Source organism: Etheostoma spectabile, chromosome 5 (assembly GCF_008692095.1).
Source record: "Etheostoma spectabile isolate EspeVRDwgs_2016 chromosome 5, UIUC_Espe_1.0, whole genome shotgun sequence".
In the NCBI taxonomy this organism is placed as follows: Eukaryota; Metazoa; Chordata; class Actinopteri; order Perciformes; family Percidae; genus Etheostoma; species Etheostoma spectabile.
This window is the reverse complement of record NC_045737.1, coordinates 16,217,846-16,244,106: the sequence shown is the minus strand read 5'-3', so window position 1 is coordinate 16,244,106 and position 26,261 is coordinate 16,217,846. Positions and strand designations below refer to the sequence as shown.

The 26,261-nt window shown below is 38.3% G+C and overlaps 1 protein-coding gene across 1 annotated transcript in view; it reads left to right on the top strand.

Annotated features, from left to right (window-relative positions):
- Window positions 1–26,261, top strand: part of atp8b5a (ATPase phospholipid transporting 8B5a) — a 50,528-nt gene that overhangs the window by 4,282 nt on the left and 19,985 nt on the right. The window contains exons 2-8 of the mRNA XM_032516766.1: window positions 10,112–10,199; window positions 10,995–11,053; window positions 12,346–12,459; window positions 15,979–16,077; window positions 20,414–20,475; window positions 22,296–22,368; window positions 22,637–22,707. Of these exons, the coding sequence (XP_032372657.1) occupies window positions 10,157–10,199; window positions 10,995–11,053; window positions 12,346–12,459; window positions 15,979–16,077; window positions 20,414–20,475; window positions 22,296–22,368; window positions 22,637–22,707 (521 nt within the window). The 5' untranslated portion in view covers window positions 10,112–10,156. The remainder of the gene's footprint in view (window positions 1–10,111; window positions 10,200–10,994; window positions 11,054–12,345; window positions 12,460–15,978; window positions 16,078–20,413; window positions 20,476–22,295; window positions 22,369–22,636; window positions 22,708–26,261) is intronic.

Below are 26,261 nucleotides of genomic sequence, written 5' to 3'. Positions count from 1 at the left end.
TGTAATTCTGCACCAATGCTGAATTTGTGAAAGAGACTTCAGATACAATATTAGGGGACCACTAAGGCCTGTATAAAAGCATTCAAAGAGCACCATGTCATGACACCTTTAAAAAGGAGAAGTATTTTACAAACACAACACATTGCAAAGTGAGGAATTAATGTGGTCATGAATCGGCGTGTGGGCACAAGTTGGAGAAGGAGTAAGATGATGTAATGGTTGTAGAGGCAGATTGTATGTGTTGTGAAATAAAGTGCAGCAGTTTGGTTAATTAGACAGAAAATGAGTGTTAAAGTAGAAACTCTGCAATTTCATTTAAACTGAACGTTCTGACAAGCTCATGTAAATTAAATCTTTGAATCTAATCTCTATCAATAACTTCCAGGGGTGCATAAAATTGAATCTAAATGAATCAAAGTGCAACTTTGTGTCGCAGCTTGAAAGTTGTTGTTTGTTAGATTGATATGCCGCTGTTTCTGAGTCTTTATTGTACATGAAGGTGATTATTAAGCTTAAAAGGTCAATCAAAATGTCGGGGTTTTATAGGGTAAGATGAGAGGAGAAGTGGCTCTGTAGCCTGAGGGGTCAGGTGAATTATTCAGAGGTTGATTGTTTCGGGTCTTTTGGTGCGGCGCTCGGGGCTCGACACTTTATTGTCCCCTTGTGTCATAACTGCATCTCACTTTTCCATTCTTGCTTTGTCAATGTTCATCATCAATGGAGAAAGAGGTCTGTCAGGCGACAGGCGACATCCCTATTCATCCACGCATCAGAGTCACAAATCACTTCACTCTTTAATGTTAACAAAGGCAGAATTCTCTCAACATGCAAGAACTTTTCTCCCAGTGGTAGTATTACTTTTGATAAGGAATCATTTTCTTTTTTTCGGACGTGAATCCGAAAATGAAAAATGAGAATGTTTGTGAGCTGTGACTAATCCTGTGATCAGAAATTCACAGAATGAACTTCCTCATTTACTTACAGTTAGATTTACTGAAAACACTGTCATTAATCAGTAACCCACAGGAACAAGGTCAGTACATTAGTTTCTGTTTGTTTATTCAGCCTAGTGGTCGGTTAGATCCAAGCTGACTCTGTTGTCTGGGGCGGTGGCAGAAGTACTCAAAACCTTTTGCTTAAGTCAAAGTACCAATACAACAATGTGAAAATACTCCATTACAAGTAAAATTCATCCATTCAAAAGTCCCAAAAGTGACCATACCTGGCCCCTGTGACTGATACATTTTCAGCTATTTCATTATTATTTTATTGTTAGTGATGCATCAATGTATAAGCAGCATTTTACTGTTGTAGCTAATCAAGGGAGCTAGTTTGAACTACTTTACATAAAGTTCAGTTTAGTGGTTGCCAACCTAGGGGTATAGGGACCCTTTAAAGGTCACAAGATAAATCTGAGAGGTCAGAAGGTGATTAATGGGAGAAAAGACAATGAGACAAATCACAAATGATACACAAATATATTTTATAATAAATACTATAAGCTTATGTGAAATACTGGATAATTGTACCTCCTTTCGGCCTCTAACAGTTATTTAAATGAAACCATGTGAGAAGTGTAAATGAAATATATTAATGGAATTGCTAACAACTCATAGACATTTGAAACTTGTAACAAAGGAAGTCCAACCCACTGTGTGAGAGGTTTGTTATTGGATTTTATGAGCTTATCACATGTCTGATGTAAAATACGAATGTGTCACTACAGTTGTCATATAACTGCAGGGTAGAAGGAGTATAAAGTAGCATAACAAAACTCAAGTGAAGTAAATGTTTCTCAAATTTGTATTGAACTACAGTACTTGATTAAATGCATTTAGTTACTTTTCATTACTGCAGTTATTAAAACATTTAATGAAATTAGAATTTTACAGAGGTGGAATTGGCAGGTAATTTCTCATTTCTAAGAAACTTTTTAATCCTAAAAGCGACTACATACCTTTTTGTCCTGTATAAAGTGAATGTGTTTTTGTCTTTTGTGGTCAAGGTTCATAGCCGAGGTTATAAATAAGCTGGAAAACCACCAAGCCTAAGCAAATATGGTTTGTGTGGTTGAGTGGCACAGAAAACAATGAAACAGTAAGGACCATTATCCCTCACACACAAAGTCGAAACCCAAAGTCGTGCCTCGGCTCAACACCACCAGTTCAGTTACCTTTTAAAATTTGGAGAGTAAAAAAACTCCAACTGAGCAGAATAAGAGAATTAGAGTGCTTCTTTGCAACGGTTTTGCAGATGGTGAGTTCCGATTTGTGATCAAGGTGAGTCAAATTAGCAGGTGTGAGTTAACTTTCTGGGTTCAAGTTGCTGTTCACTGACTAGGGATGGTTACCATTTGAAGTTAATAAAAAGATACCTGCATTTTGGTAATAATGCCAAAACAATCAATACAATTTTTTCTACAAAACCACTTTTCCATTTAACAAAAAAAAGCAAAAATACCCATGTTAAATGTGGTCTAAATACAAGCAGCAGACAAGGACATTTTCCAAATAAAATAGTGTAAAATTGGTGATTGAATGTAATTTAATGCCCCCTTTTGGTAGTCTACAATTTTCCATACTCAGTGTAGCCTTTTGATTGAGACACATTTTGGTGAGAGCTTATACGTCTTATATTTTTGTGCAATGCAGCAGAACATAATCTGTCTGCATTCTCTGAAGGTGTAACAGTGTTGTGTTCACAGATCATACCAATGTGTTTGTATGTTTTAGCCATTTTACATTTGATTTAAAACAAATTAGTTTTTGTGGTGCAGTCTATAATTAAATCCAATATTTAGAGTCTTCTGCCAAACAGCAATGTTTTTAATGCAAAGAACTACCACATAGGTTGCAAATGCAATGTTTAGCTTAGCTTAGCTTAGCTTGGCTTACCAACAAAAGCTATGTTCAGAAACAGATTTTGAATTTGTAAGATTTTTATCTGTATTTGTAAGATTTTGACCACTGGACCGTTTGTGTTTATTCGCCCCAAACATCCAATGTACCAATTGTACGTTCACTGTACGCTACTATTGGCTAGCAACAAACATATCGGACATGTCTGTATGTTTGTGTTCAGCTCAGCTTGTGGCTAAACTCAGAACTTGAAACTCTGGTTTTCTCTCTTTTTTTTACTCTCATCTATGTACTTTTATGAATCCCTCAAGATCTATGCATCTTCAGCTTGCAGGGGCAATCTTTTGTGTCTATTCTGTTTGGGCCCTGGGCTAATTGTATTTTGTCCAGTGGCTTGTATGCAATCACACCACTTCTAAAATCTGTATTTTGCAGATTTGAGAAGTGTTTTTGTATTAATTCTGTCTGACCACACAGTAAGGGTGTATCTACACAGGGTGTTTTAGCCACATTTTGTAACCATTTTAACTGCGTTTGTCATTAATGCGTTTCAGACTCATCTGACAGAACAGACACATTTCTAGTGTTTTAAGATATCAAGCTGTCTACACAGGCTCTGGCTATATAACAACTAGCATTTCACTTACGCTATACACGGCAAATGTGAACATGAATGCAGTTTTAGATTAGATTAGATTAGATTAGATATACTATATATATATTATAGAATACTTTATTCATCCCACAGTGGGGAAGTTCTCTTGTTGCAGCAGCAGCGGTTTCCTACAGTAAAAGTAAAACCAAACAAAACAAGTCAACACACAAACCAACAGGCAAACAACAGACAATGAGCAGAAGGAATGGAATGAATGTAAAGTGGCGTCAAATAAAAGTTTATGTTCTTCCGTTTTATGAGTGCTACAATGATATTGTAGCTTCTGTGGGTGACCTACACTCAATATTGTCCCTAAAGGCATCCTGTGTAGACAGAGATAGAGTCCTGAAGCTGCTGCTCTGTTAAAGTGCTGCTAGTGCCATATCTCCTGTGTAAAACACGGTGTAAGAGGGATGAAACAACAGGTTGATAGTCAGCCATTGGGCAATTTTGGGCCTTTTAAATGTCATCAACTCAGACAACTCAGGAGCAGGTTGCATGCACTCTGCAAAAAGTGCGGTTTCCATAACATCTTTAGCTCCACACAGACCAAAGACCCTGATCTCAGGGTGCGAGGTTGTGTGTTCCAGTTGAAATGTGGTTGAATTGTGGGCAGGTGAAATCCACAGTATAGGTTTTACTCATTTCTGTCCCTTATGTATGACCTAGATACACCTTTTTCCATAGAGTAACAATACATATAGGCTTTAACTAAAATCCAACAGTCTAAAAAGTTTGTTTGCTTTAAATCTCTCGCAGAACAGTAACAAGCCGTGTTATTCACAGAAGTTGTTGTTTGGGTAAATTAACTTGCTATCGCTGCTACTTCCTACTATTGTCAGAGTAATATATTTCTGGACTGACATCTGATGGCAGATATGGTAAAACAACACAGACGCCCAATTTTAAGTGTTTGGCAAAATCAACAGTAGTGTGCAGTTCTCACACAGGAGAGAGGTTTGCTTGAAAAGAACAGTTTCAGTTTTGATTCTGTGATACTGTGCCATATTCTCCCCTCTTTCCTTTAAGAGGTTGCTTTGGCCAATGATCTGAAGTATGCTGTAGCAACAGGATGTACTGTGTACAGAGAGAAGCTGACCCGAAAATTCTGTGGACACACTAACGATGAAGGTGAAGTCCAGGACCGAAAGTAACAACTAATTTCATCGGTGGTTTACCTGTAGATCATTCTCTTGATTAGTGAGAATGGTCTATAAAATATCACAAAACAGTAAAAGAAGATTTACATGATCAAACATCTCCTTTTAAAACCAAAAGATATTCAATTTACTATGATGTAAGACATGCAAAATAATCCAGCTCTACCCTTTTAAGAATCATGAATTTTGGCATTATTGCTTTAAAAAAGTTTTAAATTATCAATTTATTATTTAAAAAAAGGAAGTTAGTTTAGCAGCAGATTGATGTTCTGTTGACCAACCAAGGGTTAATTGACTGAAGCTCTGCTTTACTCTATAGGTTTTCTTTGCTGAGTTGCTCTGAAGAATACAGGGAGGACTGCCAGCTATTATTAGCTCTGGCAGATTGATAAGACAAGTACCTGCTGATGGAGATGCACCAGAAAATGCCTGGTGGATTTGGCAATGCTGAGCATCCTAAAAACCAAACCAGGTCTTTGTGTTTTGGGATTTCTTCTAAGATTTAAATAAAACGTCTCTGCAAGGTTTCTGTAGGTTTTGACGAAAGCACTGTTAGAGTTTTTGGATGCTTTTTTAAGTAGCTCTTTCAGGCAACTTTGTTTGGTTCCTTTTAATCATGGATGGATTATTGAATGAGCCTACCAGGCTTAGGCTCGGGGGCCTAAAGGGTCAGGGGGCATCTGAGCCAGTGCCTCTGTTTGAAACACTTAACACTTTCTGTCAGAAAGTCACAAAGCTTAGTTTATAGTAGGGCTGTCGTGACTGAGCACAAAGAGACGCAAAATTCCTACAAAGAGATGTAAAGGACTCCGAGGAGATGTGAAACAACGACAAAGAGACGCAAAACAACCACAAAGATGCAAAATGACCACAAAGATACTCAAAGCGACCACAAAGAGACAAAATATGGCTGCAAAGACACAAAATGACCGTAAGGGACTAAAAACGGCGACAGAAATGCAAAATAAATACTGTGGTCGTTTTTCTTGCTCTTATGTTGGAAGGGTGGAGGGCCTCTACATGTCTCTACATGCCCTTAATGTTTGTGATCTGAGACACCTTTTGAGTTTAAAGCTCTTTGTTTATTCGGAGAGCACAAGAAGACAGGAACAGCAACTTTTAGAAATGTTTAACTCCTCTCTTCTTGTCTTGGAAACACAAAAGCAAACTCGTTCTCCTCTACACACCTTTCTCTCCTTCTTGAAAGCAGACCTAATTTATCCAGAGCCCTGTTTGCTATTAGACAAAACACACAGAGACAGAGGAAACATGCTGAAAATGCAGCAGCTGTGCTCATCTGTTACTGTTGGTCGTTTTGTAATTGGCTGATCTACGGCAACCTTTATGCAACTTTCATGCAACTCCAATCGTTCCCCTGTTGTTTTAAGTACAGCATATGCGGCCTTGTTTAAGTCAAACACAACACTCAGTACATCACTGTGAGAGCTTTTTACTTTTTCTTTCTGTGGGAGGTGTGTGTTTCACGTCATGGTGTCGTTTTTGATAAGAGCAGTGGTTTGGACACGGGTCAAGTTGGATTTAAACTGGCTTCTGAAGGTGGGGCTGGACTACAGCGTGTTTCAGGGGAGATAGAAGAACTCTGGTATTGATGGTGACTCTCATATGCCTGAGTCCCAAATACAGCATGTTAGGCAACTGACATGCATGTTTCTAAAACATAAGCTTAAAAAATGTATTATTCCCCACTATCTGAGTGATATTCAAACCCAAGACTCCATGTTTGTTAAGGCTGCACAATTTTCTGAACTTTAATTTGAAATACAATTTTGGGTTTTGAACTAGGGCTGCAACTAACAATCATTGTCATTCTTGATTAATATGCAGGTGACTTTTTCAATAAACCAATTTATTGTTTTGACTATAAAAATGTCAGAAAAAATGGGCATCAAAATGTCCTATAGCTGAAGGTGGTATCTTCAAATATTCAAAAGTTTTTACAAAAAGTCCAAAACCCCAAAACACAGAGACCATATACAACACAAAAGGGCTCTTTAGCCAGTTGGACACAGGCATCTGTTTACGCACACACTCAGAGGAAAAGGTTGTTTCTTTCAGCTGCAAACAAGCGGTCAGTTTTGATAATAGAGCACTGTTCAGCTTTAATTTGAGAAACCAGAGATCACTAATCGGACAAGACACCCATTCACCTGCGTGACCTCTGACCTGTTGAGCCAGTCGCAGGTGGCTGTGACACGGGATACTGTTACCCACCTTTGTTTCTCTGGAATAGCATTAATTCCAGTGTTTGCAACATTCCCTTTTAAAAAGTAAAATGGTGTGTGTGTGTGTGTGATGGTTTGTGTATGTGTGTGTTTGTGTGTGTGAATTAAAGCAGAGACAAAGAAGTAGGACATTTTCAAAACATCAGCGGCTTTAATAGATAAAGTTGGTTTTAGTGTTCCCATGTACCCACTTACATAGAACAGTTTTTAACCTTATGATCTGATTAAACACCACAAATAGCATATTTGGATGGAGTTCAGATGTAGTTACACTTCAAAGGGTTTTAATATCCTTTTAGAATGCCATGTTTACAGTTTGAGATTTTACAGTAAAGGACTATCTGTGTTTTTTTTTTTTTAAATGTTCACGCCCATAAACTAGGCTAAATATAACACATACTTTGTTTCAATGGTTTTAATCCTTTGTTAAATGTTCAAATAACACCAGCCTTATCCTTTAACTTACCCTGGTTCTAACACAGGAAATATAACTGTACATGCAGGTAGCAAGCAATAACTCTCACTTCACTTGAGAGCTGTACAGTCCTCCCAGCATCCCCACAACGATTTCACTGGAAAACAGTTTGGTCTCTGTGTTGTGTCATCGCTGTAGTAAAGCCTGGAAAGTCTGAGTATCCGCCAAAACCAACAAGAATGTGAAACTCCAAAACATCTCCCCAATGCTCAACATTGCGCACCATTTCGACATTTGAATTTAAAGTCTAGTTAAATCTTCATGATGACTGCAGTGAGTTTTAAAAGTCACGGTTTTCCTTTAAACCAGGCTGGTGACACCTCTCTGTGTCGGGTCACATTAGTCTGTGTTTGTCTGTGGAATAAACTGGGTGGGTAGGTTCGAGTGAATGAATAGGTGGACTGTTTACTTAGGGGTCTTTATGGTGGGACTTTGTCAAAAGGTAGATGGTGGGCGGTTACAGTGTGTGTGTGTGTGTCTTCAGTATATAAAGTTTATGTTTGCAGATGTAAACTAACATAAGACTCAAAAACACCAGAGGGAACATGTGTCACAGATAAATGCACACATAAAAACAATTATGTGTGTGTGTGTGTGTGTGTGTGTGTGTGTGTGTGTGTGTGTGTGTGTGTGTGTGTGTGTGTGTGTGTGTGTGTGTGTGTGTGTGTGTGTGTGTGTGTGTGTGTGTGTGTGCGCGCATGTATGTGTTTTCCAGAGCCTTGACATTCCTGGTAAATTCGCACACATTCTTCACTAACACATGTAGCTGGTATTTATAGCTCTGAAGCCCTGACGTCACCCTGGCAACAAACGCTCAAAACCGCCACTTCCTCAGCATGGGCAGACAAATATACAAACATACAGGCTTTTTAACTTGACAACATTTGCACTTTGTTAGGTTCTTATCTCTGTTGAATATGGGGGAAAAGTTTCTGGTTTTTGGACAATTAGACCTGTTTTTGCACAACGTAAAACGCACAAAACACTGGCCGAGAACTATATTAATCCTGCTCCATGTTTTTTTAAAACCTTTCTAAATTATGACATAACTTTCATATTATCATGGCATACCAAAGTATTCAGTTTTAACAAAAAAAACATGTTCTCATCATGACAACATTTAGCATTAGGTTTGCAACGAATCAACGTATCCTTGGTTACAGTCAGAGGTGGAAGAAAAAAGTAAAAGTAGTATTACCTTTTTCTGAAAAACTCATTACATGTTCTGATTCTAAAATTTGTAAAAAAAAAAAAAAAAAAAAGAGTATTATTAACGAGTACAAAATGTATCAAAAGTACTCAATATGCAGAATGGCTCCTTCTGTTTTTTGTCACTAACAAACACATGTAAGAGCATTTTTATGTTGCAGATCATCAATGTGGATGTGTCAATAAAATCGAGTGGAGTAAAAAGTACCATATTTGCCTCTGGAATGTTGTGGAGTAGAAGTATAGAGTAGCACAAAATTGAATTGATCAAGTATATCAAGTATAAGCATGTCAAAACTTTACTTACGTACAGTAGCTTACTTAAATATAATTAGTTATTTTTGCCGCTGAATCGAGGAGCATAAAGTCGAAGAAAATGGAAATGTTGTACTTAGATACAGTACTTGAGGAAATGCACTGGTTACACTTTAGTTTGCAACCCGGTCCTCGTGGGGGTCATGACTCCCAGGTTGGGAACCACTGGCTTGGAACGGTTAATTAGATCCGGCTCTTGGTTTCGGGCTACTGATAAAGAGCCGTGATGCGTGGCACACTGCAACAACCACAGTTGACTTCTGATGATTATTGGCTTGGCGTGTCAGGGCTGCAATAGAAGAAGCCACTAAAATAACAGTGGCATACCAACAGCCATTTTTCGGCTGAAACAGACGTGGCTCTTCATTTCAAACTCTTACTGTCAGATCGGGCAGATAGCTGAACGAGTGGATGTCTAGCCTGAGAAGGGAGACTCCCTCTGAGTCACTCTGCCCTACATGGGAAAAACATTAAAAGGTCTTAGGGCTGATGCAAACCTGAAGTAAGAACATTTGGATTAAAAAGGGGGGAGGGAAGGCAGATAAATAGCTGTGTGATGGCACGAACGTAAACAGACTCAAAGCTCAAAACTGTTCGAGCTGTTGTGGTTGGCTAAGCAATGTTGTCTTTCCTTCCTCTTTTCTTCTTTACTTTTCATTAAAAAATCGTGGCTGTTTATTTAGCATGTTCCCTATACACACGCGCTCATGTGTTGCAGTTACCACACATTCCTCTGTGAATGCTCATTCTGCTGTCCAGTTCCAACGATATTTATGCCAATGAGAAGTGTAAATGCTCTGAAGTCATTGGTTTCATCTCAGCACCATTTTGATGTGTCCACCTTGTCTACGTGGTCTGATAGACCTTTCCATTTAGAAGTAAAAAATTTTTTTAAACAGCCACCTAAAAAACTAAAACCTGCTGTAACCTTAGTTAAAAATAAAACCTTAGACTGGGAAATGATTACCTCATAGAGCACATTACGGAAAACGTCTTAATGGCAGCTGGCAGGCATTAAGTCATTTTCACTTAAACAGCAATGATGTTTAACCTCTACAGTTTCCAGGAGAAACCCGATGTTTGACGTATACAGTCTGGAGTGCGATTTTTAATTTCCTGGCGATGCAAATATTAGGTGACTCAGATTTATCCCTTTGTTCGGCCACTAAGTAACAGCTGTCTCTTCTTTTTCACAGACTAGTATGATGGATAGATAGCACGAAGAAGAGGAGGAAGAGAAGATGTCGTTCTTTGGCATGGACTGTTTGAGGAAGAAAGAGAGAGGTAAGACCACATGGATTTCATTCAACCAAATTAGTTGCCCGGTTGTCATTACAAAAAAAGTTGTGATGTTATTACATGTTTTGATTATTACGTTTTCATTAAAGTTTTACAAAAGTAAAAACATTACTTGTTTTGGAGGTAAATACGCTTCTGAGCTGAAAATGTCCCCGGATATTGTCTGAGAAATCTGGTCACCTTACTTTACTGACTGTGTCTCAATTGTTTTTGTAAGTAACCAACTCAGGTACTATACTAAAATGCCCGTCCCTAGTAGCTGTGATAAATTAGCTTAAAGCTAATGCTTACTTGTTCGGGAGGAATTTTGCCAACTACTTTTAGGCTTTAAGCTGTCTCCATCTTTCAAAACACATATCCAATATTTACCCAGCGTTTTTTACGTCTCGTACGTTACAGCTGTAGTGTGCTGGGTTTACGTTTTTACAGGTATATCTGGCAACCCGGCCTGGCTGTCAAACTGGGCAGTTGAAAACAAAACACAGGCCAAAAAAGAAAGCCTTGTTGTCAGAAAAGATAGTAGCTCAACTTGGCATGTTTCCTCAATATATGATGACGCATTGCGGGGATTTTTGGATTTATTACAGTAAATATATAACATATTGGACCTTAATTACTAGTTATAAAATGTGTGCCAACATATGTGTTCCAACTGTTGGGGTTAAGGTGTTTGTTTTCTATTATGCATCTGTACTGTAATGTGCTTTGGATAAAACTTATAGAAACCATGATATCAGTACATAAGAATTCAAGATGATAATTTCTGTCTTTTCAAATCAGAGCTGGAGAGGAAGCTCCGCGCCAACGACCGCGAGTACAACCTCACCTTTAAATATGCAGTAAGTATTAATATGTGGTGTTGTTGGTGACTCTTGCACTCATACAGTTTATCAATGTGAGGTTCTATGGACTCACATAAACACCTTGACACTTGAACACTTGACTTGTCACTTGACTGATATTTTATGGTAAATGTATTTTTATAGCCAAAAGTTTAGTTGTTGTTATTATTATTACTGTTATTATTGTTATCTTTATACTCTCACTAACTGCTGCTGGAAATTTCAATTTGAGGTTGCTAGAGAACAAACTGAAGAAAAAAGGTTTATAACCTGTGTTGCAGTCAAGGTCAAAACTCTCTGGATAACCAGTTTTAGTATTAACATGCATTTAGCTGTTTTCTGATTGGGTTTAAAAGGGTTACATTAGCCGGTGAGTTGTGTAGAAACCCTTTGACTTGCAGCAGCTTTGCATACATGCAAAAAGAGGTGTTGCTCCTACAATGATAATGGCTGCTACGTCCGTATGGGGTCGGATTTTATTCAGAAAGGAAAAATGGAAATAGCAATTTTTCTCTACTATGCTTAATCCATGCCAAGTCCTCCATACAACTGAAACCAGTGGAAAATACCAAAAAGGGTGTAAACATTTCCTGCGCTTTTATCCTCCTGATAAGGTCCACCTGGCACAGAGCCGATGCTTCCCACCAGATTACACTCTCATGAAACTCTCAAGGATTTTTCTTCACATGACAACAACCTGAAATAACCAATAAAGGCTTTCATTCTTATTTAATGTTATCTCTGCTGAGTCAACACACATTCAGACATGCTTTACTCTTCTGTCCCCTTCTATCTCTTTTGTTTGTGGAACTAACCTCTTTAAATGGGCTCGCAACACCTTTACGTCAATGATACATTCATTTATGAACCCCTGGACTTCAATAGCTCAGATGTGTTTCTGTTTTTTATGTTCTATTTTTCAGAACATTTGCTTAAAAAAAGTGATGGTTACAAAAGCGACCATTTCAAAATGTAGTGCTGACATGTCCGCTGTGTAAATGACACCTGTGACCTTGTCTATATCCACGACCTTTCACTTCCGGGTTTTCTTTGTTTTCGTTGGAAAATTCTTTATGTTCTTCTTTTTGATCAGCCATCCGTTACCTTCTGCTTTCTTTGTGTTGGAGTTTTAAACTCTGGTCGATTTAAGATGACTTTGGTTAAAATGTAAAGCAAAAAATACCTAGAAAAAGTCCACATATTCATTTAAATTACATTTCTTACACATATGGATTTAACAATAATCTTATATTCATACTGACTTTCTCTATTCCTTTACACCCATTCAGACGAACGCCATCAAGACCTCCAAGTACAACCCCTTCACCTTCCTACCTCTTAACCTGTTCGAGCAGTTCCAGAGGATTGCTAATGCCTACTTCCTCTTTCTGCTGGTGCTCCAGGTGAGGGAAAAAAAAGCTCATTTAATTACATGCAGGAAACATACAGACAAGGCTGCCATACAACTGTCAAGTAAATTGTTTGTAAAATATTGGAAATTAATGCAAATTAAACATGCGTCTCAGATTAGTTAAAGACATAATTGTGTGTGTGTGCCAATGCTAATGTAGCTAATGTCAGATTGCTAGTGCAGTAGCTTAGTTCTGCTAATATTAGCTTTTGCCATGGAAGCTTATCTGGATGGTAGCTTTGTTCCTGTAACACAAATGTAAGATGCTTGCTACAAATTCAAAATAATGGAGAGAGTCGTCTCCCCTGCACCCTCCTCCGCAGACTCAGAGTTCACTGAGGTTGCCAGGCTGAGACAGCAGCATCCACAACAATGTTGCTAGACGATTGTCTCACATAGCCAGACATTACTCCATACAGCGGAGTAGCTAACGTATGCTTGAAATATGGACTCCTAATTTCCACCGGTTGCGGAACGTCTGCGGATCCGCAAAAGAACGGCGGCGGAGTCATTAGGTTTCCATTGAAGTCAATGTGTACCACTGACTGCAGAATGGCTTCGTTCTGACTCTGTCCCAGCTTCGGCAGTCTGCGCTGCCCTCCGGAGCAGATACACAGAGCTTCTATTTTTGCCGGACGCCGGAGAGCTCCACAGCAATTCAGCACACGGCAGATGTGCGGTGCTATGCCACATAAATTCTACTATTCTACATAAATTCGCAAGATTGAGACTTCAGTCTGTCAGTCATGGCCGCAGCCGATCAAATTGGGACCTGGTGGGTATTGACGGATGGCGGAGCACAGAGCAGATACGCAGTGTAGCGGCCCTGCAGTTGTCACAAAAACTGTACTCACACGGAGTTCTGTACCCAACTGACAGACACACGTTTTTGGTTTAGAATTACGGTAGGAATCACAAAAAATACAACAACCTCTCCATCCAATGGACAGGCACACTTCCTCAGTTTAGAGTTAGCTACGGTATGAACCTCTAAAAATAGCACTACCTTCCCGTCCTTTCCACCCTACTGAACACACTTTATTGGCTTAATATAATTATAAATAAATAAAACGTACAGTCCTCTGCTCGTCGGCTACGGCCGCTGAACAGGCATGTTTTAAAAAAACGTTGCCTGCTTGCCTGGTCCTCCGGTTACGTTAGCTAGCAGTTAGCAGGGTTAGCATGGCGGCATTAGCCAGGACCAGTCAGGATCACATTGCTGGCTGTGTCTCTATTGTTTTTGCAAGGTACCAACTTGGGAACTCTAGCTATATTATTCAGTGTGAGTACAAAAATGTTAAAATGACATAAAATGCCCGTTCCTTGTAGCTGCGATAAATTAGCCTGAAGCTAATGCTTAGCTACCTGTTCAGGAGGAAATTAGCCAACTCGGCGTCCTTTTAGGCTCTAAGCTGTCTCCATCTTTCAAATAAATATCTCAGTATTTGAAAAAAATTTAAAAAAAAATTATGTATGTAATTATGTATGTAATTATGTATATATGTGTATATATATGTGTGTATATATATATATATATATATTTTTTTTTATTATTTTTTAAAATACTATTTTTGGGGCTTTTTTATGTTTCCTCTATATCTGATGATGCATAGGGTAATTTTTGGATTTATTACAGTAAATATATTACAAAATTGACCTTTAAGTAAAAGAATGCCCCCTTTCAAAATGTTATACATTATATTATATTATTGGATTATAATTAGTTATTCATTAATGTGGTTATGACTATGTTGCAGATGGTTATGGTGAAGCAAATTTTAATGACTTTGCTAATGCTGTGTAGAAGTAACTTCATGTATACTATAGTGGAGTAAAAAGTTCAATATTTTCCTTTGAGATGTAGTAGAGTGGAAGTATACAGTAACATGAAATAAAAATATTGGAAAGTACCTCAAAATTGTACTTAAACACACAATAACTGCGCTTTGTTCATTTCCACCACTGATATTAGCTGATAGCTGCTGTTTAATATACCTTTACCTTTACCCCAGCAGCTCCTAGAGTGAAATAATAGCTACACCTGGACTCCCTAACATGCTATTTGTATTGAACTCAATTATGTAAATGCAGATTTGTGGAAATGCAACATAAAATGTAGTAGTTGCCATATACAATAGGACCTTAAAACACCTGGTGCATTGATAATTAAAAGTTGTGTGGAGCTCATATGTTTCAGCCTTAGGGAGACACTAAATGTTTTATTAGGAGACACAATGTAAGAAAACATTGTTTTACTTACAAAGAAAACCAAAAAGATCATCTGTGGATTAAAATAAATGTAAGGCTGTTGCTCTGACAGCATTATGAGAACTAGAGACAAGACACAATTCACACAGTAAGCGACTACTCTTTTTCACAGTGAAGTTTTGTGTTAACCAAACAGGATATGGATGAATCAAGTGCAATGAGGTTAAGGAAGTGTAATATCCAGTACAGGAAGTTGCCTCATCATGTGCAAACAGCTATGTTGCACAACAGCGGTCAGTTGGGTCTGTTGACTGACAAGGAGGAACAACAACAGTTTCAAATGAATGATACACAACAGATATTTTCTGTATACCATATTGTTCATGTTGCCTACTGTATTTATGCATCATAATCAGGGTTTGAGACTTCATGATAAGGGCTTAAAGAATACTATCATGTCTTCAGTGACAGAAAACAACTTTAAAATGTTATTGAATCCACACAGACAATAGTTAGACTAGTTAGTTCTTACTTGTTGTATGAACATTGGCTTAATGTTCAACCACATTTCATGGAAATCTAGAAACAAGTTTTTGAGTAACAAAAAAAGACAAACAGGATGGGACCGAACAAATCCTACTTGGTAGACATAATGAGCACATATGATTATCATTGTCTCAATAAAATTTTGCAACATAAACTTGTCTTATAGACCCAGTTACATGCATATATTGTAGACCAAAGCTAAACTATTGATACTATTTTTTGGAAATGCTAAACATATTGCAACTTTTCTCATAGACAAAGGAATGTTTTTGCAGTGCAGTATTGTTGTCTTCCTAAAGCTTGTCATTACGTTATTGACATCATTTTCTAAAAGTAGGAGAGCCTTTTTTAAAACTACTTCCTTTCAAATTATGTATGTTGAGTTTTCCTTGAATTAATGCACACACAAACATCTTTCTTTTGCAACCTCTCTTCACTACAAATCATTCGGAAAGTTAAAAACAAATGCAATCTTGTATACTCTTTTTTGTCTTTCTACTTAAGTATTCATGCCATGTCCTGTGCATGTTTTCTTCGTCTTTAATTGCATGTCCTCATTCTTGTTTTTAACGAGACGGTCCACTTTTCTGCCTCCCAACCACACAACATAGATTCCCGGTCTACCTTTTGCAATTTTCTCTAACTACTACATGCAAAAATAAACTAAAGTGAAAACTAAAGTAAACTATAGGCAGTTGTGTGTGTGTGTGTGTGTGTGTGTGTGTGTGTGTGTTGCGTGTGCGTGTGTGTTCTTCAGGTGATTCCTCAGATCTCCTCTCTGTCCTGGTTCACCACGGTCGTGCCTCTGGTCCTTGTGCTGACAGTCACCGCTGCCAAAGATGCCACCGACGATATTGTAAGCAAATATGTTCCGTGTACCATGTCACCTTGCACAAATTTCACTTCTTTGATTTTAGATGTATTAGTAAATAAAACTAGAAAAACAAAAAAAACAGAGAAATCCATATGTCTTCCAAGTCCAAATGATTTTAAAATGAATTTAGTTTATTAATAAAAAAACATTTGCAATTTTAGATCTGCTCCTAAATCCAGGCAGATATTCACTTCACAGTTGATTTAATTTTTAAATCATGTGGAAGCAGATTTCCCTGCATACTTCCGTCCTGCCAACCCTTAAAAGGCTGACTATATACAGCTGAAAACTTACAGTGTTGGTTATTTGGTTAGGTTAAAAACGATGGTTCCTAAAAATGCAACCGTACACCGTAGAGCAGAGGTATTCAACTTAAATTGCAAGAGGTCCAGTAAGCCAACCCTCTGCCCCTGCAGACATCCAAAGAATTTAATACCTACAAATATATACCATATAGAAAGAATACTACTAATAATAATACTATAGGAATCAGTTTAGACAACATCTTTAATCTCAAAGACGCAAAAATGCAATTACGAACAAACATTTGATGAAACAAAAAGTGCCATAAATCCATCAAATCTAAATTTGCCGTGTAAATATTCTTTTCAGTCCATAAAAATAAAACCTCCTCTAAAGAAAAAACTAAATAAGGTGTTCTGTTAGTTTGATCTGAGCTTAATAATCACTTAAAGATAGAAGTACAAGCTTCCTAAAATTCCTAAAATACAGTGCCTATATTGAACAAGCATATGATGAATGGAAAAACAACACATATTCCCACTGTTACTCTGTGAGAGAGTGAGACAGGACTTGTATAGATTGCTCTTTTTGGGCTTTGGGCACATTGCTTTTTAGTGTCCTGACCTCAGACTGCTGTGGCTAAGTTTTCTCAGAGTGTCTATGTCTTTCTTCACATTGGCGTTTAATAATTCCCCTTTTGACAATTGCAATAGACTTTGTGGACACCGGCCTCGTAGACTTCATAGCAGGAAATGTAAAGGGTACTTTTCTGTCCACTCGTTAATGTCGGTCAACTTTTTTATATTTTGATAATGCCATGTGCTTTTATCGTATTGTGGACCCGTGTGTACCTTGGTTAGCTCGCATCACTCCCGCATGTTTTTGCAACCTACAACCTACAACAACCTGTCACAGACGGTCGCAGGACCTTTAGAGCTCTGCAGAGCTGGCCTCGTTTTGTCTGTTAAAAATTCCTTTATTGATGAATAAGATAAGATAAATATGCATATCATTTATAGATATTTCCTAATTGTGTCAAAAGGCTTTGCGGTCCAGATGAAAGCCTCCTGCAGTCCGGTTTTGGACCGGAGTCCGCCATTTGTCGACCCTTGTCGTAAAGGTTATATGCTTAGTGTAGAAATTAAGCAGCATGCCTCCACCTTCTCGGTTTGGGAACCACTGCTTATGTTTTCCCGACAAGGAACTTCCTCAGGTTGTGTGAACAAAGACTGCCCTCTTTCAGTGCCAAAGGTGGACATAGTGTGACATTGTTTATCTGTCCCAAAAAGTCTCAGAGGGGATGTGAGCGCGGATGGTTGTGCTTCCAAAGCTTGAGACTTTGAGACCAAAGACTGTTTCAATTTTGTCTCTCACCAACAGTCAGCACAGGTTTATTTTAACCATGAACTGAAGGTGATCTTTACCCAGCCTTTACCAAGCATTGTTAGCTTCAAAGACTTAAACAGACCAAACCTATAAATGGAAACAATCGGGAAACACTTAAAAATAAGAAACAGTCAAATTGGTGAGATGTTTTGTGATATACATCAGTAGGTATGAGGACAACATGGCTAAATAAAGCTGACACTCACAGTCACACTGAACAAACACACTTAAAAATAAGTAAGGACAACATATTTAGCAGCTGATCAAGGAGGAATATCTATCAATCTGAAATGAACTACTACCTTGAAAATATGTAATTTTAAAATATCGTCCTCACTGCACATATTCAGCAACAACAATATTGCAGCTGTTTTAAAATAACAAACGGTACTGTATGCTATTTCATGTTGTCTCATGTAGCTGATAAACACCATTTACTCTATGACTGTGTGAAAAACAATTTCACTCACATCAGTAGTCTTGTGTACAAAACACTTCACGCTCCTCTTACCTGTGTGCGTGTGTTAGTTCAAGTGTTTATCAGTCCGCTCAACGTCAAATTATGGTTGCCGTTGCTACTGTTTCTCTGTTTGATTAAGTTTTGATCCAAGCTCATTTTTGACCTCTGTCGACCTCAGGCTGACATTTTGTTTTCATTAATTCATGAAGTGTTTTGGCAAATAGAATCTTTTTAAATGCACGACATTCTTCGTCTTTTAGTCAAGGGATCCTTTTTTCTGTTATGTGATTCTTCAACAGACTATTTTATCAGCCAGATTTTTGAAAATGTTGTGATGTATTTCTCCTTTAGTGACAAAAGTATGTCACATGGGAGTTAAGATTAGTTGAGAAATAACAAAAGTTCCCCTTCCCATATACCAGGTGACCTCTAGTGATAGTTCATCAGGAAGTAGACTTTTTTTGTTAATGATTCACAAACTGTTAATTTTTTCTATCATCGTTTTGCGGGAACCGAGACAGAACTAAATGTGCCTCTAAAACAATGAAAGGAAAATGACTTTTCGTTTCAGCTGTCAAGGGCAACCAAAAAAAGTGTATGTGTGTGCGTAAGAGTGTGTGCATGCGCATGGCACCCAATAACATAATGCCAAACCACCAAGAGAAAATAACTGTTGTCATGGGTTAAAAATTAACTGAAGGAGGAGTACACAAGCCTTTTTGTTTGGCAGAGGTGGTGATCCTGAACGGTCCTTGCAGCCGCTGCCATCTGTTCCTGAATTGAAGTCACTGTGGGTTCAGGCTTGATTTGATCTTTGCAAATACACAGCAACTCCAGACTGACCATGTACGGGACGGTGGATGACCTTGCAAAACAAACGCTTAAATAACGCCGCCAGTGTTGGGAACGCTGCTGTGAAAGGACATTTTTTATAAGCTACCGCCTACTGCAGAAATGTGAATGGAAATTAACTGGAATTTTGGAGATATTATTCTGATACCATAAAGTTATGTCTATGGATATAATTTCTGCATTTCATTTGGATAAAGCCTCACATTCTATTAGTTTCACAGTTAGAGAACAATGATCTTATTCAGTGGCTCCTGAATTGGGTTCGCTGAAAGCAGAAAAAAACATTAATGCTACAAAATTTGTGCCAATTCTGTTAGACTTTGCTTTTCTTTGTAAATGATTTGATAATTTCTCTTTTTCAGAAATGACATATAAATCTGTCTTTAGTGGGACTAGTCACAACTGGTAAAGGGAACTCCCTGCTGAGTTTAATGATACCTCACACAAGACTCTACGTCATACAGTTCATTAGCTGTGAAAGGTGGCGTGGCCAAAGGGGTCGGGGCAAACCTTTACTAATAAAAAAGGAAGTCTCTGCTGAGTTCAGTGATACCTCACACAAGGGTCTACATCAAATGGGTCATAATTTCTAAAATGGGGCGTGGGCTTCACCATAGCGGGCGGGTCGAACCATGTCCAATCAAAAAGAAACTTTCTGCTGAGGCGGCCTCTACCTCTCCCAGTAAGAGTTTGCACCATGTTAGCTGAGTCCTGCAGCGGCCAGGGTTCGAATCTGACCCGCGGCCCTTTGCTGCGTGTTATCCCCCACCTCTCTCCTCCTTTCATGTTGATCCACTATAATAAAGGGGAAAGCCCCCAAAAAATAATATTAAAAAATAGAAACTCTCTGCTGAGCCTATAAATGTCCTCGGGCCTGGACCTTGTCATTTTTGAAAGATTTCAACCAAATTGGACATTGTACAGTAAAGTTACAACAAATTCTTTGTTCATCGATAAATGCTCAAAATGGCTGCCACGCCCACACCGTTGGACAAAAAGTTTTGCTTTTTCATCGTTAAGGTCTTTAGATGACACAGACCAAATATGTTGATCTGATGAAATCTCTAGGAGGAGTTTGTTAAAATATAGCACATAGACTTTTAGACTTACTTCCTGTCGCCACTAGGGGGCGCAATGACTTTGAGTAAATATCGGCCTTTATATGTCCTCAGAGGGGGGGCTCTCATGAATCCTGAAAAGTTTTAAGCCAAACGAAAAAAAGTGAGAAAACACTGCCCATATATATAATATTGATCAGAAACTTAAGAAGGAGACAGAATGAAATGTTAACTGATAAGTTTCATTGGAATTTCCATCAGAACTAATCAGTAATTCAGTGGTAGAACTCTCATTGTCTCTTTGTGTGTTTCTTTCCAGAATCGCCACAGGAGCGACAATCAAGTCAACAACAGAAAAGTTCAAGTACTGATTGACAGGAAGTAAGTTTGTTCATGGGAAGCATGGGAAACACAACAGTGTGGGCAAATCCAAAGTTTCAGATAGTTACATGCTGGTTTTTGTGTATTTAAAGAGGCACCATCAGAGTTCTTTAAGCTTACTGGACAGGTAGGTGTTCCTCAGGGAACCTTTTGGGGGCTCTTTAACTTTATGAAGAAGCCCCGAAAATATCGTTAAAGTCATAGTATTTGCTTGATTTAGCTCTAAGGGTGGTATAAAGCCCACATGACCACCAGATCCCATGTACAAATCAAGCATAACTCACATATTTGAAAAAGCAGACCTCAGGTCAAACAGGATACAAAACAAGCACACCCCACTATCCAGCAGCTGCTTCCTGTGGCTGTTCTAGAGATAATCTAGGTTAAATAGCACACAAGAAATACACAGAAGGGTCTAAATACAGACATGTGCAAAATACACAGCAAAGGTCAAAAATATCCAGTGGGCTTGTCTATAAACAGAAGGATTGGAAGTCATACAAAGATAAATGTGGGCTTGAAATATGCATTTTTTTCTCTGTATTTATTACAAGGTGTAAGTTTATTGCCTTAAGTCAAGGTCTAATGGCTGTTTCAAAGCCCGTCTCCATTTTGCCAGATATACAGTATATGTAATTCTGGTGGATTCAAAATACAGAGCATGTTTTTCTACCATCCCGGAATGTTGTGTGGACTCGCCAGACCTTCCTCTGCAGCGCTGTGCAGGTCTGGCAGTGCAAGACTACTTGCTCATTAGGCACCCAAAGACTCAAGGTTTTTCCAATATAACAGAGGTGTAAAAAGTACTAAAATATTTTACTTAAATTAAATAACTTAATCAAAAATCTGCTAATTTGAAATGTACAAAGCTAATCAAATTTATTGTACTTGTTATATAAATAGTATGTTTATAGAATGATACATTTCATTTAAAGGTGCCCTGCCACATGTATTTAACTACTTTGAGGTAATGTCTGAAGTTCTATCTTGGACTCTGTAACATTTTTTGTTGAAAAAATGCCTTGCTTACCTTGTTTCAAGCCATTTTTGGGTGGCATAGAAAGCCTGCAGGAAGACTGAGCTTGATTTGTGTCAGTTCTCATTAATATTCAACGAGCTAAGCTGCTTGACTCTGATTAATAGCTAGCCAATGAGAGCCTGGCTATAATCATCCTTTACCCAGCACAACTGGGCGAGCTCATAAATGGTAATAAGCTCACGCAACAGGACGTCAGACTGACCAGCTTTTTTAATTGGCCGGATTTCTCCGCTTATTTCTTTTCAGTGGTTAGAGCTGACAGAGGAGGTAGCAGTTAATTTTCACATTCACGACATAACACATATGGACCTAACATATTAAAAAAAAAAAAATTGTGTGGCAGGGCACCTTTTAAGTGTACGATGTTTTGGGAAAAAAGATTATTTGATATGTTTAATTACTTTTGGATGAAGAAGACAAATTGTGAAAATGCCCATTGACAATATAATTATTTACAAGAGTTCAAGTAAACAATGCCTACTGCTCAACTGTGTACCATGAAGTTATCATGAGGCATGAAATAGAAAACCCTAAAAAACGTCAAATATTTGTGTTCCAGCCAAGTTTTAAAAACTATTATTAGCAGACAGATTTTACAGGAAACCGGCAGAAACTGCCTTGGAGGAAAGGAAACTAATATTGGGATGACCTCAGTGTTCATAATTTTTGGACAGTTTATTCCCTGACAATTCTCAAAGAAGAAGGGAAAAGAAAAGCTTTTCTCTAAATTCCGCAGCACAGAGTCTAAACATCCTCTTACCAGCCTGTTTCCTGTTCTCAGACTGCAAAGCAAGAAATGGATGGATGTCCAGGTGGGGGACATCATCAGGCTGGAAAACAACCAGTTTGTCACCGTGAGTAAATTGGTGAAACATATATAGGCTTCTTCTTCTATCCCTAATAGATTTTCCATTTACATATTTTCTTTGCATTTTGTGGTGCTTTTGTACTCCATTTGTTATCATCTTCATGTATTGTTTTATTTCTGTGTGTTGACAGCTTTTTAAAACCATTCATTGTGTGTGTGTGTGTGTGTGTGTGTGCGCGTGTAAAGATATTAACACATCACGTTTGTCTGACAATCTGAACAGATGTCACTGATAAAACCTTCGCTAATTGCAGGCTGACCTCCTGTTGCTCTCCAGCAGTGAACCACTCAACCTGGTGTACATTGAGACAGCAGAACTGGATGGGTCAGTGTATTTTTTGTTAAATTTCATGATGTGAGTTTGTTTAACATGCAAATAGTAATGCCTCAACAGCCATTCACACTATTATTCAATGTCTCTCATTTTTGTCATTTTCTGTTTCTGCCTCTCTTTAAACTCCTCCTCCTTCTCTATGAGGGGCCGTTAGGGACTTTATTCAGAATTACCTCTCACAAACACATGTGAAACGCCCAGCCACGTGTTTGCAACCCAAATGTCCGCCCACAGCCTGCAAGCAGCTTACCAGGCCGCAGCGTTACTTCAGACTGTACTGGCGTCAACGGGACCATCAGAACCTCGTTAAATGCAAGAAATGCAACAGTCGGGCAACAACAGACCGTTGCAACTTCAAGCCGCGACACACTGGACAGTCACATAGCGTCGCTTTCCCCCCCCCCCGGACAGCACAGCAGCGTCACACTGCCAGCTGTGGATCCTCCGGAGAGTACTGCTCCGCGTTACCAAGCACTCTTGGACACTCAGTCACAGGAGAAAAGGTATTATAAATAGTTTTTTTTCTTCTAATTATTGTTTAATCCAACGTAACGCAACAAGGCATGGTATGAGTACACAGTTTGTGCCTCCACTACAACCAAGAGTCTCAGATCTACTGCAAACTTGAAGTATGTCTTGCAGGGGGCCCAAATAGGTTTGAATTAGGTGCATGTAGGTGCCAGCTAACTTAGGATCGTTTGTAGCGTGGCTGCTATGGTAACATACGGCAATGTGAGTCACGTGGTGGTACATCAGCAGGTAGTGAAATCAGCTGTTTTTTACCTGGTGTGTGAATGCCGCTTGATATCGATAACACACATTGACTCAATGTTTTAGGACTGCCGGAACATTTGGCTGCAATACACACAAACCAGCGTCTCTCTCTCTTTCTCTCTCTCTAGCACAGGGGACAGGACTCATAGCACAACTTGAGTGGGTGGGTAGGACACAGACAAGACAGAAAAACGTCTGAGAAGCTAGTGAGTCAGAGAAGGTTATTTTTTTTGGTGCTGTTATGATATTGAGGTGCTGCAAAAAGAGCAAAGCAGACAGTGAAATCAAAGCTTACAGTATATGTGGGTAAGTTTGGAGAAGCAGCAGGAGCATTGCTTCAGGAAGCTAAAGTTAAAGAATGATAAAGTTAAAAATGTAACTGCTGTGTAAGAGCAGCTGCATCTAAACAAGTTATACCCATTGAAATGTACTAAAGCTCACCTAAAAGATTCACGTTTACTGTACTATATATCTCTCCAAAGACTAACTTCCATTTACTAAATGTGTCTTCATCACTTCATTATGTTATTAATTCTGCACTGCTGTTGCACCAAACATAATCTACTGTTGTATTGGCCATAGTGTGTTTACTTGATTATTATTGATTATTTGCATTTTTAGTCAAGTAATTTAGAAAAATACTGATTTATACATAATATATTTTTCATATAGCCCCCTTTGTGTTTTGCTTATTGTCATCCTATGTCTCAGCATGAAGATGACTGTTTATTACATACCCCCTTTTTACATTACATTTATATCACTTAGTCCTAATTCAAGGTGGCGCTGAACTGTGACCTTGATTGACACCTCAGTGGACAAATTATGATCTTCCATGCCCTGTCCACAGCCTACAGTAGCTAAGGGTCTGGGCAGATATGTGGTTTTTTTATGTAAATTCATGGATCAGAGAAAATCATGTAAATAAGTGCTATTAATTGACCGACAAGGTGTAAGACTAGCTTCGCAAAATCTATGTTTGTATAAACTAGGGACCATTTGACAATGTACAATTGAATTATGATTGTACAATTCTTCCATGTTGTTTTTACAGATTCTTTGAAGGACTGTAAACTCTTGGGGTTCTGGACCAAATATGACGAGATCCAGACAGCTTCCGACCCTGTTCTGCTATGAGCCAAACACACTGCTGACCGGTGAGGATTTTTTCAGCATTCATCTCACTCCAGAAAGGAGCAACAAGACTTTCTGTAGGAATTATCTCCAAGATGCAGAAGGTAATTGTTTAATGGTCAAATAAACTGCTGCATCTGTTTTTTAGTATCATTATATTTATTTTATTATCTTCGTAGTCTTAACATTATTACAAAGCAACCTGTGAATGTTGAAAGATGAAAGACCTGTTATAAATCCATTGCAATAAGATGCATTCAGATTTTAGACGCTTTGGTTTTGAGACGTGAAATACTCTTAGTGGACAATTTATTCAGTATCAGCTGATGTTAATTGCTTTAGAGATGATTCACATACACATTAATTGGACCAATTACCACTGATGATAATTTTGTTTTTACAGAAGAAGGGCCATCCAAACTAGAGAAGATATTGGCCTTCACAAGTGGAGCAAATGTGGTACCACCTATCGGCTTTTCCCCAACTCCTTCCATCCAATTCATTCACAAAGGATTTGATGACTTCACTACGTCAACGTTCCCTCTTGCCAACACGTTTTAACTGCATCAATTTGCAACTACATGTGTCTTACCAACTGTTCAAGGAAAAGTTTGACTTCTTGTCAAACACATTGTTGAAACACGTATGGGTTTGGCAGGGTGTGAACATGTCATGCTCTGAAAAAAAATTCTGTCTGTGTCTTGCTTTCTCTGTTTGTGAAGTGACGAAAAAACATCTATTCCATGATTCCCATCATTTTCAAGTGGGTTCACTTGTTGAATAATGTTCATTGTGGTCTCATTAATTTTTTAATCTATGTCTGGAATTACAACATTATTATTGGTTTGAAGTTCAGGTAATGGCCCTTCTTTATCAATGCCATAGCAGTTATCTGCATCAAAAATGCTGTATGGATTCCTTCATTATTATTGACACTTGAATGCCACAGCTGGAGAGGTGTCTGCCCTCCTTGTGTGGAAAGGGCATGGTTGTTCCATTGATTGATTGATTGATGAATTTTACTGTTCTTTCAATCCTAAAATAAACATAATGCAGACAAAATACATGTTTATTCACTGATTCCAGTACACACTGTTCCTCTTTGAATTAAGAAATGTATAAAGTGTTTAGATCACTACTAATCATTGAGTTCTGCCCATAGTCTCTCAATCCTTTGGTTGTATACTGATACACCTTAATAACACTGTCAATACTCTTCCGGAGCATTTCACTTATATGTGTGAAAGCGTTTTAGTATGTATATAAGCGTTTCAGTAGTGTATGTGAGAGCGTTTCAGTAGTGTATATGACAGCGTTCAGTAGTGTGTGTGAGAGCATTTCAATAGTGTGTGTGAGAGCGTTTCATTATGTGTGTGAGACGTTTCAGTAGTTGTGTGTGAGAGCGTTTCATAGTGTGTGTGAGAGCGTTTCAGTAGTGTGTATGAGAGCGTTTCAGTAGTGTGTTAGTGAGAGCGTTTCAGTAGTTGTATTGAGAGCGTTTCAGTATGTGTGTGAGAGCTTTCAGTAGTGTATATGATAGCGTTTCAGTAGTGTATATGAGAGCATTTCAGTAGTGTGTGTGAGAAATTATCCTCTACTTGTTTATGTGAGAGTGTTTCAGTAGTGTATTTATAGCA